The sequence below is a fragment of the Ailuropoda melanoleuca genome, chromosome 10 (assembly GCF_002007445.2).
Source record: "Ailuropoda melanoleuca isolate Jingjing chromosome 10, ASM200744v2, whole genome shotgun sequence".
Classification (NCBI taxonomy): domain Eukaryota; kingdom Metazoa; phylum Chordata; class Mammalia; order Carnivora; family Ursidae; genus Ailuropoda; species Ailuropoda melanoleuca.
Genome location: NC_048227.1, coordinates 56,705,197 through 56,721,393, shown reverse-complemented (window position 1 = coordinate 56,721,393; position 16,197 = coordinate 56,705,197). Strand labels below are relative to the sequence as shown.

At 46.6% G+C, this 16,197-nt stretch overlaps 1 protein-coding gene across 2 annotated transcripts in view; it reads right to left on the bottom strand.

Annotated features, from left to right (window-relative positions):
* Window positions 1-16,197, bottom strand: part of CRYBG1 (crystallin beta-gamma domain containing 1) — a 190,842-nt gene that overhangs the window by 43,123 nt on the left and 131,522 nt on the right. Inside the window, exons 1-2 of one of the 2 annotated variants that reach the window (XM_011232658.3) lie at window positions 4,985-5,137; window positions 2,545-4,154 (exon numbers count right to left, since the gene is read on the bottom strand). In XM_011232658.3, the coding sequence (XP_011230960.3) occupies window positions 2,545-3,230 (686 nt within the window). In that variant the 5' untranslated portion in view covers window positions 3,231-4,154; window positions 4,985-5,137. Of the gene's footprint in view, window positions 1-2,544; window positions 4,155-4,984; window positions 5,138-16,197 lie in introns of those variants that run through there. The other variant, XM_034670916.1, reaches the window with a different exon arrangement.

Below are 16,197 nucleotides of genomic sequence, written 5' to 3'. Positions count from 1 at the left end.
TTAGGAATTTAGATTTTTATTTCTAGGAATTTGATTTACATACTAAATTTCATATAGTCTCATGAATTTCTCTTAGGCATTGCTTTCCCCAGTGTCTCCATAAGGTAGCTAGACTCCCTCACGGTGGGCCCATAGCTTAAATTTAAAAGGAAAATGAACTTACACGCACTACCTTGAAGATTAAATTCCAAAACCAGTGGAGTAGAAATGGAGAGCTTACAAATGCCATCAGCTAATGAAGGATGTTCCCATACCAGTAAATATACATTTTAAAAATTCTCACTAATCAACTCAAGGAACAATCAAACATAAAAGTATATCTTATGATGTAAATGGAAAACACCAATGGTTAGCCAACAAGCTACCTTAAGGACAGGAAACACATCTGCACATTAAAGATTAACACCAAGATCAAAATACATTTTACAACCAAACTCTCTGTGCTATTAAGTTCTGCTACCAAGAGTCACTACAATTAACCTAGCTCAAACCGATTAAAAGGAAGGCTTCTATAATTCATGTTTAATACCTTTATTATAATGTGAGAGGGGAAAATAATCTGGTGTCTAAAAAGCCATGGCTAGGAGAGGAAAATTCTCATTCTAAACATACCACTGTTAAGAATCTCAACATTCAATACTTGGTACAGAATTAAAGATGAAGTTTTTTCTAACAGCATCAAGAAACTTGCTGCTGTATAGTCCTTTTTTTCAGGGAATGTAAAATAATTTTAACTAAAACATCAGATGCAAATTGTTTTTAAAAATAATGTGAATAACATTTCTTCTTGAAATACAATCAGAGGAAAAAACTGGGGGAAAAAAATCCTTCAAGCAGAAAAAAACTAGGAGGAATTAACGTCCCATTTCAATAGTTTGCCAATTCACCAAGCATGAGGCCCTGTGGAAAACACAATTAAGCCAAGTGCCTTGCGAAGGGAAAATTTTAGGTAGAAAATAATCGGCACAGAGAAGACATTTGATTTAGTTCTTGTACAGAAAACAGCACATGAAGAGTTTCATTATAAGATCACTTCCCAGGTTTGTTTACCCTACTCCTTGTAACATTTCTGGTTTTTCCACTGGCCTTCTCCGATTGGAGGCAGGTAAGACGTCCTTACACAGCTCCACAGCAACGTTTCTCTAAGCTCACACTTAGCAGGTCCAAATGTTCAGTCACACTGGCCTTCTACAAATAATGGGCATCACTCACTCCGGCTACTTCTCTGACACAGCCGTACAGAATAAATAGCTGACTTTATCGAAGGTCTCCAGGTTGGCAGCTGGTGAGGCAGCTCACATTACTCATTCAGCACGTTCTCCCTCAAGGGTTTACCTAACAAACCTCCTACTCTAAAGCTTACTTGCCCAAGAATTCAAACAGAATGAAACCATTTGGTCTAAGAATCAAAATGCGGTGAAAATACAGCTCTTTTAATGAATGTGCAAATGTAGGAAAAACTTAAGCAGTTTAGATATTCATTTTTCACAAGCACTAACTGGGAGGTGGGGAAGTGAGTGTGTGGGAAGGGGAGAGGATCTTGAGTTTTATTATAGAGAACCCTCACTACCCCATCCACCTATACAAACCACATCTAGCATCAAGGCACAAGCCCATCTCCACAGCCAACAGTGGTTTCTCCTGCTTTGCACTTTCCCAGACTTTATAGCAGATAACCCACTCAGCAGTTCCTTTAGCCATCACCTCAGAGAGTTATTTATCTGCGCCTTGCATGCCAGAGTGGGCCATAAACTTCTCAAGGGCAATGTACTGAGTCATAGTCTGAGGTCCCCCCCTACCCCGGGTAGTTTCTGCCACAGTACCATGCACAGATGGCACTCAATAAATATTTGGGAAAAAAAATCAATGAACTTAACAGCAGATAGTCAGTCTGATGCTAAGCTTGATCCTTCCAGTGTGTCCTTATCATGTAACAAAGTACCCCAGTAAGAACACTGTTTTTTCTTCATTTCATTACCTGAAGAATTACCCTTCAACTTGAGGGCAAAAATGCCACTAACCTTCCGAACATTCTAAGAAGAGGAATTAGAAAAAAAATTTTTAAGCTGCCCTAAGTTCCAGAAAAAGTTCTGCGAATTCTCGTAAACTCACACATGTCAGAGCTACTACTGGGTCATACTGAACGTGAGTTTTTGCTCCATGTTTTCAAATCCGCTGTGTAGGTGTTTCAAGGCTGCCCTATCCAGGAATGCTGGGTATGTTTTGAATGAAGATTAGCTCCCGTCAGGCCAAGTGGTCTTCTTTCAACCGATGATGTAAACACTGAGCCGCAAGAGATTCTAACACTCATTCCACTGAAACATTCTACCAAAACAGTAATCAACCCCGCTAGGCTCTGGAAGCGTCATTTTCTTAACTGTGTTAACTAGCCCTTCACTATCTCAGTTTCAAACACAGAGGGGGAAAGTCGGTGCCCAGGGAGTTCTGCCACCAATGCAAAGACCCCGGAGCCTCCCAGAAACAGCACCCAGAACGTCTGCCGACACCCGCAGCTCCACCAGGCCCCGGCCAGCGGCTACTTACAGGGTCACTTTGGTGGTCACCGTCGACCTGCCCGCACCCAAATGGTGCCTGGGCTTCAAGCCGTCCGCGTCAGAGCCAGCCGCCGATCTGCCCAGCTCTTTGCTTCGACTTCCTTCCCGGCTGTCGAAGTGGCTGGGGAACAGGCCCCTCTTGTGCTCGGGCTTGATCTCTGGCAGCAGCGAGCTGCTCTTGACGGTGAGCTCGCGGGGGATGACCCGGGCCGCCTCCTCCCCGTTGTCCCCCGCGGCGCCCTTGGCGGCGGGATCCGGCGCTGCCGCCCTCTTTGGGGGGGACTCCTTGGCGGGAGCCCGAGGGCCGCTGGCGGGCGAGGTGGGCGCGGCCTCGGGGACGCGGCTCTTGCCCCTCCTCTTGGTGGGGGACGAGGCCGGCGGCGGCTGTTTGCCCCGGTCGGACTCCCCGCGGGGCTGCCCTCTGGAACCGGGGCTGGACTTGTACTCCGCGCCCGCCGCCGAGGCAACGCCCCCGTCGGGAGCCGCCCGCGGAGATTTCACTTTCTTTTCCGCGGAGCCGTTCTCCGCGGCCGCGTTTGGCGCCACCTCGTAGTCGAACACCGCGTCGTCCTGGCCCGCGCTGTCGGGCAGCGCCGTGTCCGCCCCGGGGGAGTCGGTGGATTTCTGCGACCTTCTCCGCCTGCCCGACCTGCGGCCGCCCGACCTCTTCTCCATGTCGTCAGAATCGCCGCAATCCTCTGCCCCCGGAGGAGTCGCGCCCGGCTCGTCCACCTGCGCCGCCTCGGTCTTGCTCAAGTAGATGTCCAAAGTTAGCACTGTGGCGGGGTGGGCGCGCTCGCCGGGCCGGCCGTGTCGCCCTCGGGGCCCGGCTTTGCCGTCGGCCTGCGCCGAGCCGGAGCAGTTCCCCTGGCCCTCGGCCGCAGGGTCACCTGGCGGAGAGGACGCGTCCTCCGGGGGCCGGCTGCACGCGTCTTGGGGCTCCAGAGAGCCTGACCCGGCACACACAAGGGGGGCTCTGTCAATGGCCTCGCCTAGTCCCCCCGTGGGCTGCTCCCGGGTGGGCGACCCCGGCACACCCCTCGCACTCTGGCCTGTCTCCTGCTCGCAGCCGGCGCTGGGAGAAGCGTCCTCCCCCGGACTGCCGGCCAGCGTCTCTGCGTTCCCTTGCCTGGAGGAATTCTCAAGTGAGGAATGCAGCTGCTTGGCAGCGGTGGTGGCACCTGGGAAAGACTCTCCCTCTGCCTCCAGAGGTTCTAATTGGAGTGAATCACTTTCGTGGCGCTGCTGCCCAGCCGCCGCCGCTGCGCCGCTGCTCGTGCGAGGTGACAGCTCGGCGTCAGAGGGGGCTACCTGCGCATGGGTCTCGGAGTGCTCCTCAGACTCCAGGGGCTGCTCCTGCGGGGAACCCTCCTCGTACGTGTCGTTTTGCTTTGGTTGGCTGCCCGGGGGTTTACTCTTATTCTCTCTTTCCGGGAGTTTGGAAGAGGTTACATCTTTGGGAGACACTGATTTGGCACTGGAGCTGGTGGGACTGTCTAACCCGTTTCTGCTGGTCCTTCTCCTTCCAGTCGTGAACAGATTGCCAAGTTTCCCCAAAACTGGCTTCCGTTTGTTTTCTTCTGGTGGCTGTGCTCTGGACTGGAAAACAAAAGGGGTTGGGGGAGAGAAACTATGAGAATCTGATTTTCCCCTTCCTTAGTAGTAAGCACACTGCAGAACTACAAACAAGTGGTAACAGACGAGTCTAACTGAAATTAGAGAGCTGTGTTTTTGTTACATTTATTCCAACAAAATAAACTCAGATTTTCAAATTTTTCTTAAGCCCCACCTATGCTTGGCGCTACTTGGAAAAACATTTCCTTTAACTATAATTCTTGTGTTTTAAAGGAAAACTAGGAAGGTCCAAATAATCATGCATACAACATAAACAATTCCCAGGTCTCTCTAGCTATTGCTTTTTACATTCTTTCTCACTGAAGGTGCAATTTCAAAACAGCCATGCGTGACTACAGGGCAGCAGTAGGGGCGGGGAAGAGGGGCAGAGGGAGAGGGACAAGCAGTCTCCCGGCTGAGCAGGAAGCCCCCACGCTGGGCTGATCCCACGACCCCAGCTCGCGTGACCTGGGCCTAAGTCAGACCCCCAACCTACCGAGCCACCCAGGAGCCCCTGAAGTATCTCAAAGGAGAGTTTTGTTGTTGTTTTGAAACACCACCCTCTCTTTTTGTAGGAAGAAAGCAAAACGAGTAAAAAGTTCTAGCACTCTCCTCTAGACAAAGAAGCCACCTAGGTACAACACCACTGCAAGTGAAAACTCTTAAGAAAACCAGGATTCGAGCACCTGGGCCAGCGGGTGGCCACACCAGTGGTTCCCGGCGGGCCGGGCCTGCACTCCTCCAATGGGAGAAGCACGCGGGCATTCAAACGCCCGCTGGTCCCCCCAAAGCGATGGGGCCGCTCTGGAGCTCACCTGAGAGGCCCTTCCCCCGCGGGGAGTTCCTACGGGGAGTAGCTGGAGGTAGGCGGGCGAAGCTGGAGGACGACCACCTTCGCGTACCCGCCCCTGCGGTCCGGGAGGCGCCGAGCACAGCAGCGCCCCTGGCTCTGCCCACGCCGACCGCAGCCGGAGGCCCGACCCTCACCGCCCCGCCGGGCTTCAGGCGCGAGCCCGGGAAGCCGACCCCCCCCGCCCCCCGGGAAGGGGTCCGGGCCGCCCGCGTCGGTCCGCACGGGGTGCGCGAAAGGGAAAAACGGACGCCTTTTACATAGCCTGCAGCCAAATGGCCGGCACCCGGTGCCCGCGCCGGAAGCGGACGCCGTTCCGAACTTACCAATAAAAGCAAACCTGCCAATGGGCGCCGCAGCGCGCCGGGGTTTGCCCGGTGCGGGGAGGGGGTAGGTGAGGGCCGGGGACGGGCGGGAAGAGGAGGAGGCCGTCCTAGGAAAGGCTGGGAGCTTCGGCCGCTAGCCCAGCCTTGACTCCAAGGCGAGGCGTCGTGCTCCGCGCCAGGAACCCACCGAAACCAGGACCACACGTGTGGCTACAATAACTCAAGAATTACCTCTGCTTGAGCCCCACCTTTCCTGGAAGGCGAATATTCAGGGCAGTTTTTACAATATTGACTGTTTACAGAGAGATTCCAGAATCACTTTTCAAAGCAGCTTCATTTCCTTTGAGTTATATGCCGCCAGTGGACTTTGGAAGTGGTGGGAAATAGGAAAGACTGTAAGATAAGCCGTGGAAATTAACACGGTCAGCAAGTGTTTATTGAGACAGCTGCTGCAGGCAGTGTAACATCAGGTAATTCTGTGACAGCCTAGCTCCGACAGCAAAGAGACAAAGTTTTTTTTGGGGGGGGGAGTAGGGACAATAAAGTCGGGATCAAACTCAAGTCCTCAGCTTCCAACCCGTGTTCCTTCAGCTCCACCAGGGGGACTCCTTTCAGAGGACAGGGAGGTGCAGAGGGCACCCCTGAGACAGAGTCAGCCCAAAGGAAGAGATTGCGTGCAGGCCATACACCCCCAGAATCAGCTCCTGAGAAAGTGCTCATGAATCACATTTACTGACAAACCCTGAGCAATTCTTTTGGTTTGAGAAGCACCTGGCAGGAGCTTTGGAACTAGCTAGCTGCTGCATGAGATGAACCCGTGTTGCTGCAGCCACTGGGAGCTTTTTTTAAAAAAATATTTATTTATTTGAGAGAGAGAGAGCACAAGTGGGAAGGAGGGGGAGAAGCAGACTCCCTGTTGAGCAGGGAACCTGTTGCAGGCCTCGATCCCCAAACCCTGGGATCATGACCTGAGCCAAAGTCAGACAGTTAACTGACAGAGCCACCCAGGCGCCCACCACTGAGAACTTTTATGACTGAATTGATATGCTTCTAACCACATTTTGATTAATAATTCAATCCTACAATGGTTATATAAATAATATAGGAAGAATTCACTGTGTAATTTAAGAAGAAAAATAAACATTCCAACTACCTAAGGAATATATTTGGATTTTTACTCTAGGTCAAAGGTATTACATGATTTTCAAACATAGTTCATGCTTACTGAGCCCTTCTTAGGTGCTAGACATTTGCAAAGAGATTACATAGAATTCCATCTAATCCTAACAGTCCTTGAGGTAGGTACTTTTTTATGCCCATTTGCCAAGGTTACTTATCCCTATCCATGTTTCCACAGTCAGTAGTCTTTCTTTTTTTTAAATATTTTTTAAAAAATTTATTTATTTGAGAGAGACAGAGATAGCGAGAGGAAGCACGAGTGGGAAGGAGAGGAAGAAGCAGGCTCCCTGCTAAGCAGGGAGCCCCACACGGGGCTTGATCCCAGGACCCCAGAATCATGACCTGAGCCAAAGGCAGACGCTTAACCGACTGAGCCACCCAGGCACCCCCACCGATAATCTTTCTAACTCTGGAGATGAGCACTTTGTCTCCGCTGCCTGGACAGGCCTTCAAACATACTCTAAAGAAGTAGCCAGGAAAAAAGGTTTGAGTTTGTTAGCTCGATTTGAGTCCGTGTCAAAGGAAAACCATTAAGTGTATGTATTATTCTGTCCTGCCAATCACGTAACAATCCATTTTTTCCATGGGGTTGAAAGATGCCCGATCAGCAGTCCTCTCTGCTCTGTGCAGGCATTTTATTTTTGGCTATAGCTGCTTTTTACAAAACCGGTTGCTCTTTGTAACTCGGCCTGATCAACTACTTGACTCCTCCTCCCCTCAGAAGGGCAGCCAGTTTATTCACCTGCCAGGCTGCTGTTTTGTGTATTGAACTTCCTAGAATCATAGAGTTTTGTCTGTTTATACATGAATGTTCGCAGCAGTTTCATTCATAATTGTCAAAAACAGCTTAAATGCCAATCAATGGTGAATGGTGAAACAAATTGTGGTACATCCATACAACAGAATACTACTCAATAAAAAGGACTGAACTTCTGAAGCATGTAATGACACAGATAAATCTTAAAAATGTTATGCTAAGTGGAAGAAGCCAGACTCAAAATATTATATGCTGTATGGTTCCATTGATACACTATTCTAGACAATGCAAACTACTATATAATCATAGAAAGTAGATCAGTGCGGTAGGGAGGGGGTGGAGGGGTGCACTGTGACTGGAAAGAGGCACAAAGGAACTTGGGGGGTAATGGCGACGTTCTATATCTTAATTGTGGTGATAGTTACACACATGTACGTGTCTTTTAAAACTCATCAAACTACACTTAAAATAGGTACAATTTTTTTATATAAGTTATATCTTATTTAATAAAGTTGCTTTAAAAAAAAAAACCGTCCCATGAGAAACAATCCATCTGGCTCAGGTGCCCATTTCGGAGTTTTTAGTCAATGGGAGCCTCGAGTCACTGTAAGAGCTGGGTCCTCATTTACCGGCGAAAGCAGGAGACAGGTCCCTGGGCATCTCCAGCCTATCTCTACGCAAGGTGCTCTGAGCAGAGTTCAGGATGCCCTTGTTCTTCCAAAGTAAAGTTCACAGTCATGTCTTTGAGAAACACCCTTTCTTAAAACAGGGCATACATTTCTTTGCATCCAGGGATTTTTCTTCCCAGTGTTTGTGGAAGAAGAATGAGCATGCCAATAGGCGATGAAAAACTAGATGGCCTGCGAGTAGAGAGTAGGGATCTTCTTAAGTAGGAGTCTTTGCACCTGGAGTGCCAAAGGTCGAATGGGACCCAGCACCTTCTCACTCAACCTCCACGGTAATCTGTCAGGAAGGGGAGTGTTTTGCAAAGAAGCCATGAGGGCCAATCAGTGTTCTTCCTGCTCTCCTAGGCTCCTCCCCAGGCTCTCCTCCCAGCTGGGTCAGGGTCCTGAGGGCTCTTGCGCTGGGTGTTCACAGACTACGGCAGAGCCCTGCAACCCCAAGACCTCGTTTGCAGTTAGCTCTTTCCCATGTACTCTCTGCCCACCTTACAGAAGGCAGCCGGCCCACCTCACTGCGGAGAACCCGCACTTGGAATCCTCTGCCAGCCCTGCCCGATGGGGAGGAGTGCAGTCCACAACAGGACTACTTCAGAGACGGCCTGTGTGCTAGGACTCATTTTAGGGTGCTCTTGTTGGCTAATATGAAACGTGGCTCGTTAGGGGCGTGTGTAAGCATCGAGGACGAGCCCCCATGCCAGCAGTGAGCGGAGGCCCCGCAGCCCTGGCTGCTGGGCTGTGCTGTCATTCCCAACCTCTGGCCGCAGCGCCTGCTATCAGCAGCCGCCGCTTAGTAAAAGTCGCCTTATCCTGTTACATGCAATTTCAGAGATCTCTGCAAACTTCTCAGCTAGGAGGGGAACAAAAGGCCAGGAAATACAGGATAAATTGTTAATATACTACGAACTGTTAACATACGAAAATATGTGGACATACAAGCAAAAGAGAGTGTTCCCTCCATCCTTCCCCCCCCCCCCCNCCGCCCACCCCAACCACCTAATTGCCTATTGGAGTCATTGCTTTAAATTTAGAAGTACTTTATCTGAAATCAGATTTGGAGGTTGAAGAAAAATATGCTGTGCAAACTACATGAAAATGTAATTAACATACTGTTTGAAAATAAGGCTTTCACGTGTTTCCCACCTTTTTGTTGCCCAGTGGAACACAAGCCTCTTCAGAGCAGGAAAAATGTCCTGTCTGCTTTCCCAACACTCAGCACAGGGACTCAGAGCTAGAGGCGGACAGAAAGCACCTGCTGCTACTGGAATTAGTAACATCCCTTCTCCCTTCCAAAAGGGAGTTACCAACACTCTTGGAGATAAGTAGAAACACGATTAGGTCTACACAAAACCAAAACAGAATGGAAATCTTTTCTGTGCAAGGCTTAGTGTGATCAAGACTTTGCAGCTCGATTCTGCCCGTGCGAGGACGCTGCACAGCAACATAGCTCCTGGCACACAAACTTCCATTTCTTTAAGGTTACGCCTGGCTACCAGCCCAAAGCTGGCTGGAGAAAGCAGGTCGAGATCTTTTTACAAGTACTCACGTGTGCCTCCTACTGAAGCGGGGTCATTGATGTACAAAGTAACTCTTTTTTGCAACACTTGTGATTTCCTAACACTCATTTTGATTTCTAAAACAAATACCTTGCATTAAAGTAGCTCCTTCAGTTCAGCCACCATGAGGAACGAGGAACGAGTCTAATGCGCATTACTGGAAATGACAGGAGGCATGGTACTTTGAGAACACCTTAGCTTCTCAACACAAGTGTATATGTGTTTGCATGGGGGGAACTCTTTTCTGCATAGGTTTTAAAAAAAAATAATTTTAGTTGTGTGGCTTAAAAAATACAGGGATTTCAGCTGCTTCGCCTTTCAAAAATCCTTCAACTTTTTTTTTAAGTAGGCTCCAAACCCAATGTGAGGCTTGAACTCACAACCCGAGATCGAGTCGCACACTCCACCCACTGAGTCAGCCAGGTGCCCCACCCTTCAAAGGGGGTAAAAGCAAGGGTTAGAAAATTCCGTTTGATAAGCAAGAAATACTTTCAAAACATGTGACAATGAAAGAATAAAGATGGAGAGTGGGGAGGGGGAGGAGGGAGAAAAAAGGGAGAAACAGTCAAAGTCCGAGGGACAATCTGATGTAGAGAGTTGGGATGCAAGAAAGAGAAACACACAAAAAGCAAGAAAGACTTTCATGAGGAGATATTACCCTTTTCTTACAACTTCCAGGATGTTCATGCTAAAGACTTAGAATGAAAATTAAGATCACGTTTTGCCATGTTATACGTGCGGCAGACCGACCGTGCCAGCCGCGGGACACCAGACAGAGGAAGGGGCATTGAAGGGAGGATCTAGAGATGGACGCCTGATGGTACAGACCTAGACTGGGACAGGCATTTCAAATTAACCACCCTCCTCTCTCTCTTTCCATTTTGTGTTTTTCTTCTCAGTATTGTTTGTGCTAATAAATATGGAATACCCCGAATGTGCGCACGCGCGCGCACACACACACACACACACACACACAAATATACAACATGTGAAAGAAGAAACGTTCACATAAACTTTGACCAATTGAACACTCGGACTTTTCATTTTAACTCTTTAAATATTTTTCTTGTATATGTTATACAGTTCCCTCCCTCAGAGATAGGAAATGTAATGTACTACCGCTGGATTCTGGAGACAGAACTATGGCCCACAGCTGTTCCATCTGTGCTGTTGGAATGCTCTCTTCCAGGGCTGGTACAGGGCACGAAGACGAGGGCTTGCACGAAATGACCCACAGAGAGTAACATGGTTAGTAACATGGTTAGTAACAAGCAGGGCTTTTGCCAAAAGACATGTGAAATTACTGCATTCGACCATTTTTGCTCTACGTGCGACTTCACACGGTGCAATCAGTAATACTTCATGTTAGGCCTTCTGAGCCTCTCTCCGCTGTCACTGCTCCCCTGTCTCTCGGGAGATGCTCACTTGCCCTGCGCTGTTTCCGGTGTTTGTCAGCATTCCCAATGCCCACCCCACCCTATCTCTGTGGCTCATTCTTGTTCTCCCTGTTTTTTAAATCTCTTCTCTGTCCATAACTTCAGGTGATACGTACTTCTCTATGTTCTACCACAATATGTTTGTGTTTCTTTCTTTTTCAAATTTATTTATTTATTTGAGAGAGAAAGGGAATGCGCATGCAAGTGGGGTGAGGCGAAGAGAGAGAGAGTCTCAAGCAGGCTCCCTGATGAGCACCGACCCCGACTCAGGGCTTGATCTCAATCTCGAGACCCTAAGCCAACTGACAAGACCCATGACCTGAGCCAAAATCGTGAGTCGGACACTCAACCGACTGAACCAGGCAGGTGTCCGTGTTTGTTTGTTTGTTTTCTAATGCTTCAAGCCGCACAATGATCACATCCTGTTGATGAAAATCATGGGTATACTACTGGGTCAATGAAGTGACAGCCTGGCTTGTTCTAACTTTCAGGTAACAGAAATGCCTGAAACAGAGGCATTATACAATATGAAAGCCATCATTCATGAAATAGTTACATGTTCATTATTCTAAAAATATTTTTTGCTCCTCCAAAGGGTTTAATGAAGAAGCAAAGAGTTTCTTTTGAAAAGTAGATTCCCAGTTCCAGTTAAGAATTGACATTAGGACTGCCACTGTTTGACAGAAGCAGAGTGAAACCTAATTGTTTAATTCCACAGACACTTGATCAATCAGAAAGGAAGACAAAATCATAGTGCTTAAATTGTAGGATCATTTAATACATTCATTCCACTCATCATTATGGAGAGCCTGCTTTGTACCAGAATTTCCCCCTTACCTTAAAGAAGCAAACCATAACCCAAAGAGTCTAAGTAATTTTCCTAAGACACAAGTCAGGCTTTCTAAAAGTTAGTTCCGTAATTTTTCCCATTTGAGGTTATCACGTATCGCAGAAAAATAAGATTTTCTTTACTAGACTATGATTTATACACCACTTTTACGAATGTCTCACTGCAAACAGACAGTAGGTTACAGCTGTGTGACATGCTCAGTCCTGGGCTTGTTAGAGGGACAGCAGGTAAGTTCTCACTTACTATGGAATACTGTCTTTAGAATCAGGTAACTCTGTAAACAGTGGGTATTTTTCTTTAAAGATCTTATTTATTTATTCGACAGAGATAGAGACAGCCAGCAAGAGAAGGAACACAAGCAGGGGGAGTGGGAGAGAAAGAAGCAGGCTCATAGCAGAGGAGCCTGATGTGGGGCTCGATCCCATAACGCCAGGATCACGCCCTGAGCCGAAGGCAGACGCTTAACCGCTTAACTACTGTGCCACCCAGGCGCCCCAACAGTGGATATTTTTGTTTGCTCATCCTTCCTCACCCTTCCCTGTGCCCAAGCCCTTGACCACGATGGAATATAGAAACTGACTTCCTTACCCTTTGGCTTTGGTTTGGTTCAACCAGTGGAAGGCACCGATGGGAAATCAAGGGGAGGGACGGGGGTGAGGTCAGGGGTTTTCTAAGCACCCCCCTCCATTGTGCTCTGGGTTGGGTGTGGCCAGGTTTGATGGTGCCTACCCTCGGGCAGGGTCCCTCTAGCCCTACTTCTCTGTCTCTCTGTAGTTCCCAGTAACTGCTTCCTCCTCTTTCCCCTTCGGGCATGTGGGAAGGAGGGGTCTCAACTGTGCCTGCAGGGCAGTGATTCTCTATCCTTTGCTTTGGGTCGAACCAGGTTCTGTGGGGCAGGGCGAATTTTGAGAGATTTCTTTAAGAAAAAGAACGCCAAATTCTGGATTACAGATTTAGGGGCAGGAATTTGGAAGAGGCCAGGTGAGCAAAGAACTGAGAAGCTTAAGCTTCTTTCACTCCTCTTGGTTTCCTTAACACCTTTCCCACAGTTTGTACATAGTCTCTCATTATTTTCCTCAGTTCCCCCGGGTGCTCAGTCCCCTGTGCTGGGACCCTCGCTGATACCGAGCACCCTGTGATGGGCAACAAGTAACTCACAACGTTTCTCTACGTGTAAATTGAACAGAGTTTCACCAACTTTTTCTTTTTCTCCTGAAGGTGAAGATAGCTATCACGCTGGACTAATATGCTTCATAGCAGAGATATTTAATCCTGACTTGGTGAATGTTTTTCTTTATGCATAATATGTAACTAAGAGGAGACTGAGCAATTTGAAATTTATAGCACAGTACTTCTTACTACCTCCCGGACTATATGTATATCTCGATTAGCATAATCGAATCACCAACTAGTTAGTCCCTAATCGGAGTGAAGAAGCTTAGCCAGACTGGAAAATGGAATTATGCTCATTGTGAAGTTGCCAAATGAGTTCCTTTTTTATTGACCCAGAACCAAAAAAACATGTTCTTTATGCAATTTAAAAGAATGACTTGCACAATTGCTCATGTCAAAGATCAAGAAGGAGGACTTCAGTACAGAGAACAGGTTGGTGATTACCAGAGAAGGGTGAGGGTGAGCTAACTGAGCGGAAGGTCACAGCTGTAGGGCGCAGGGACTAGAGTGGCGGTATAGCGAATTGTAGCGTATACAAAGAGAGTATACAAATAGCGAATTACAATGTACACCTGAAACTTATACAATATATGCCAACTTTACCTCAATCAAAAAAAAATAAGTCCTTTAAACATTATAAAACTATCGAGTCTCAGAATCCAAGTACTCAAATCCCAAGGAATAACGTCCAATTAGGTCACCCATGTATAAATGACATGATGAGGGAGATAGGGAATAAATTGGGAAGAAGTGGGAAGGAGCCCTGGAGAGGTCTGTCGCATCATGGCTGGCCCCCCAGCCAGGCACAGCTAGTGATCAAGTCCACTGAAAGCAAGGGAGACCAGGAAGAGAGAAGGAACCCAGAGGTGGCAGTTCTATCAAGAATGAAGCTTCTCCCGTACGGCACTATGGACTCTAGGCTGTATCTGAGACTTCTAGTGACCTTGAGACTTAGGCTAGTTTAACCACATTGAAAAGTATGGCAGAAAATAATGGAGTTATTTCTAGAAAATGGAACAATCTTTATCTTTCCAATTAATACCTATTTTCCCCCAAATTTCTCAGTTTTCCATAACTTCTAGCGAGAATTATTGACTTCCTGGCAATACATTCCAAACTAAGAAGCAGAGTGCATGCTTTTGTGAAAAGAACTCAGGAATATTACTATATAGGGATCAAATCATTTATCCTCTCAAAAAATTCCTCATCTGTAGTACAGGATTATTGGGAAATTCACATGAATGACATACATGAACACGCTGTGGAAAGCACAAAGTGCCCTAAGACAGTGGCGGCTGGCATAACTGATGGTCTGATACTTTGCTGACGTCAAATGGCCCAAGTGTAAATGATAGAAACTGAGTAAATAATAAGATTACGTTATGATCCTCAGTTGCCGAGATGGAGATGAGACCAGCTGTATCCAATGCAGTTTCTGTAAGAGTGAGTGTGCCTGCAGAACTTGGCAGGTCATTCATTGCTAATGAGTGCTTACCTTTGATAGGTCATGACCAGAATAAAGAAAACAAACAGAAGTCTACCCTTTCTTTTTTTAAGCTTCTCCCCCCAGATCATAATGTATATGCAACTAGGTGGAGTGGACACCGTCGGGTTGCTGTGTCAAACAGAGCCTCACTTTCTATAACCTTATCCTTCCTTCTTCTCCTTCATAGCACTCAGCGTTACTTGAGCTGTGCTTCGTACTGATTTGTCTGCTTTGTCATCTGTCTTTCCTTATGGAACATAAGCTGCATGAGTACAAGAATGTAATTTCGCTTACCACTGTGTCCCTAACCCTTTCTCAATGTATGATACCCGTAAGGCACTCAAATATTTGTCAAATGAACACATCAACCATATTTCCAGAAATCCCTTACCCACCTATCAACAAGCAAGACCCAGACAACAGTACATAGTAGAAAGGTAAGTAGTTTGGGGTCCATGAATTGTTCCTTAAGTCCTCAGTGAACCATCATCAGACAAGAGCAAAGGCCTGTCTCTAGCCTCAGTCCCCTTCTCAAATGATCCCTCCCCAGACCCAGTTTCTGAACTACTCATCCCCTGGATTTTTTGAGGATAAAATGAAATGTCTGTAAAACATCTAGCACAGTCTTGGGGGAAGAAATGGATGAAAAAGGAAAAATTAAAAAAATAAAAATAAATACATATTCATATTTGAAAGTCAGAATATACAAACAAGTACAATGAAGAAAATAAAAAGTGGCCTTAATTTTTCCATCCCAAGATACCACTATTATTATTTTTTTTCTTTCTGGCTTTTTTTCAGGGCATTATATGATACCATTTGATATAAACTTTTTGGTATATTGTTCTTCACTGAATTCATGCCCCAAAATACACTTCTAAAGTAATATTTTCACTGGTTACATTGAATTCCATCCTGTTAATGTACTACAATTCCTAGTCGCTCATTTATGTTCTTTTCAACGCACTGCAGTCTGCAGAACACATATCTGTTGCTTATCTCTACACATATTCTTAATTATTTCTGTAGGATACGTTCCTAATTAGTAATCAAGGGAACGAAAAAGAAAAACCACAATGAGATACTTTTATACACGCAACAGATTGGAAAATAATTACAAAGCATGATAGTTCCAAACGTAAGAGAGGCTGTGGAGTGATAGGAGCTCTTTCACACCGGTGTGCTGACTGTAAATTGGTGCTACTATTTGGAAAACACTGTGGCATTTTCTGATCGATTTGAAGATAGTTATGCCTATGAGCAAGCAATTTGTCTCTTCAGTATACTCCCTAGAGCAGTGGTTCTCAGAATCCTGGCTTCAGAACTCCTTGACCCTCCTAAAACTTAAAGACCCCAAGAGTCTTTGTTTATGTAGGTTATATCTATCAACACGTATCAGGTCAGAAATTAAAGCTGAGTCAGAAAGCCCAACAATACTCAGGACGCCAGTAGAACAAGACATCCTTACATAGCATGTTGCTTCTGGATCTCACTGATTTGCTCAGTGATGAGCAAATGATATCTCAACATTGTTATGAAAATAGTTTTGATATTACAGTCTCCCTCAGAAAATCTCAGGAACCCCCCAAGATTCCCAGACCTCACTTTGAGAACTGCTGTTCTCCAGAAGCTCATGAACATTGCTCAGAACAAGAATGTTTACAGCAGCATTGCTTGTAATAGCCCCCGACAAGAAACAAGACCCAGACCCCATCAAGAGTAAAATGAATGTTAA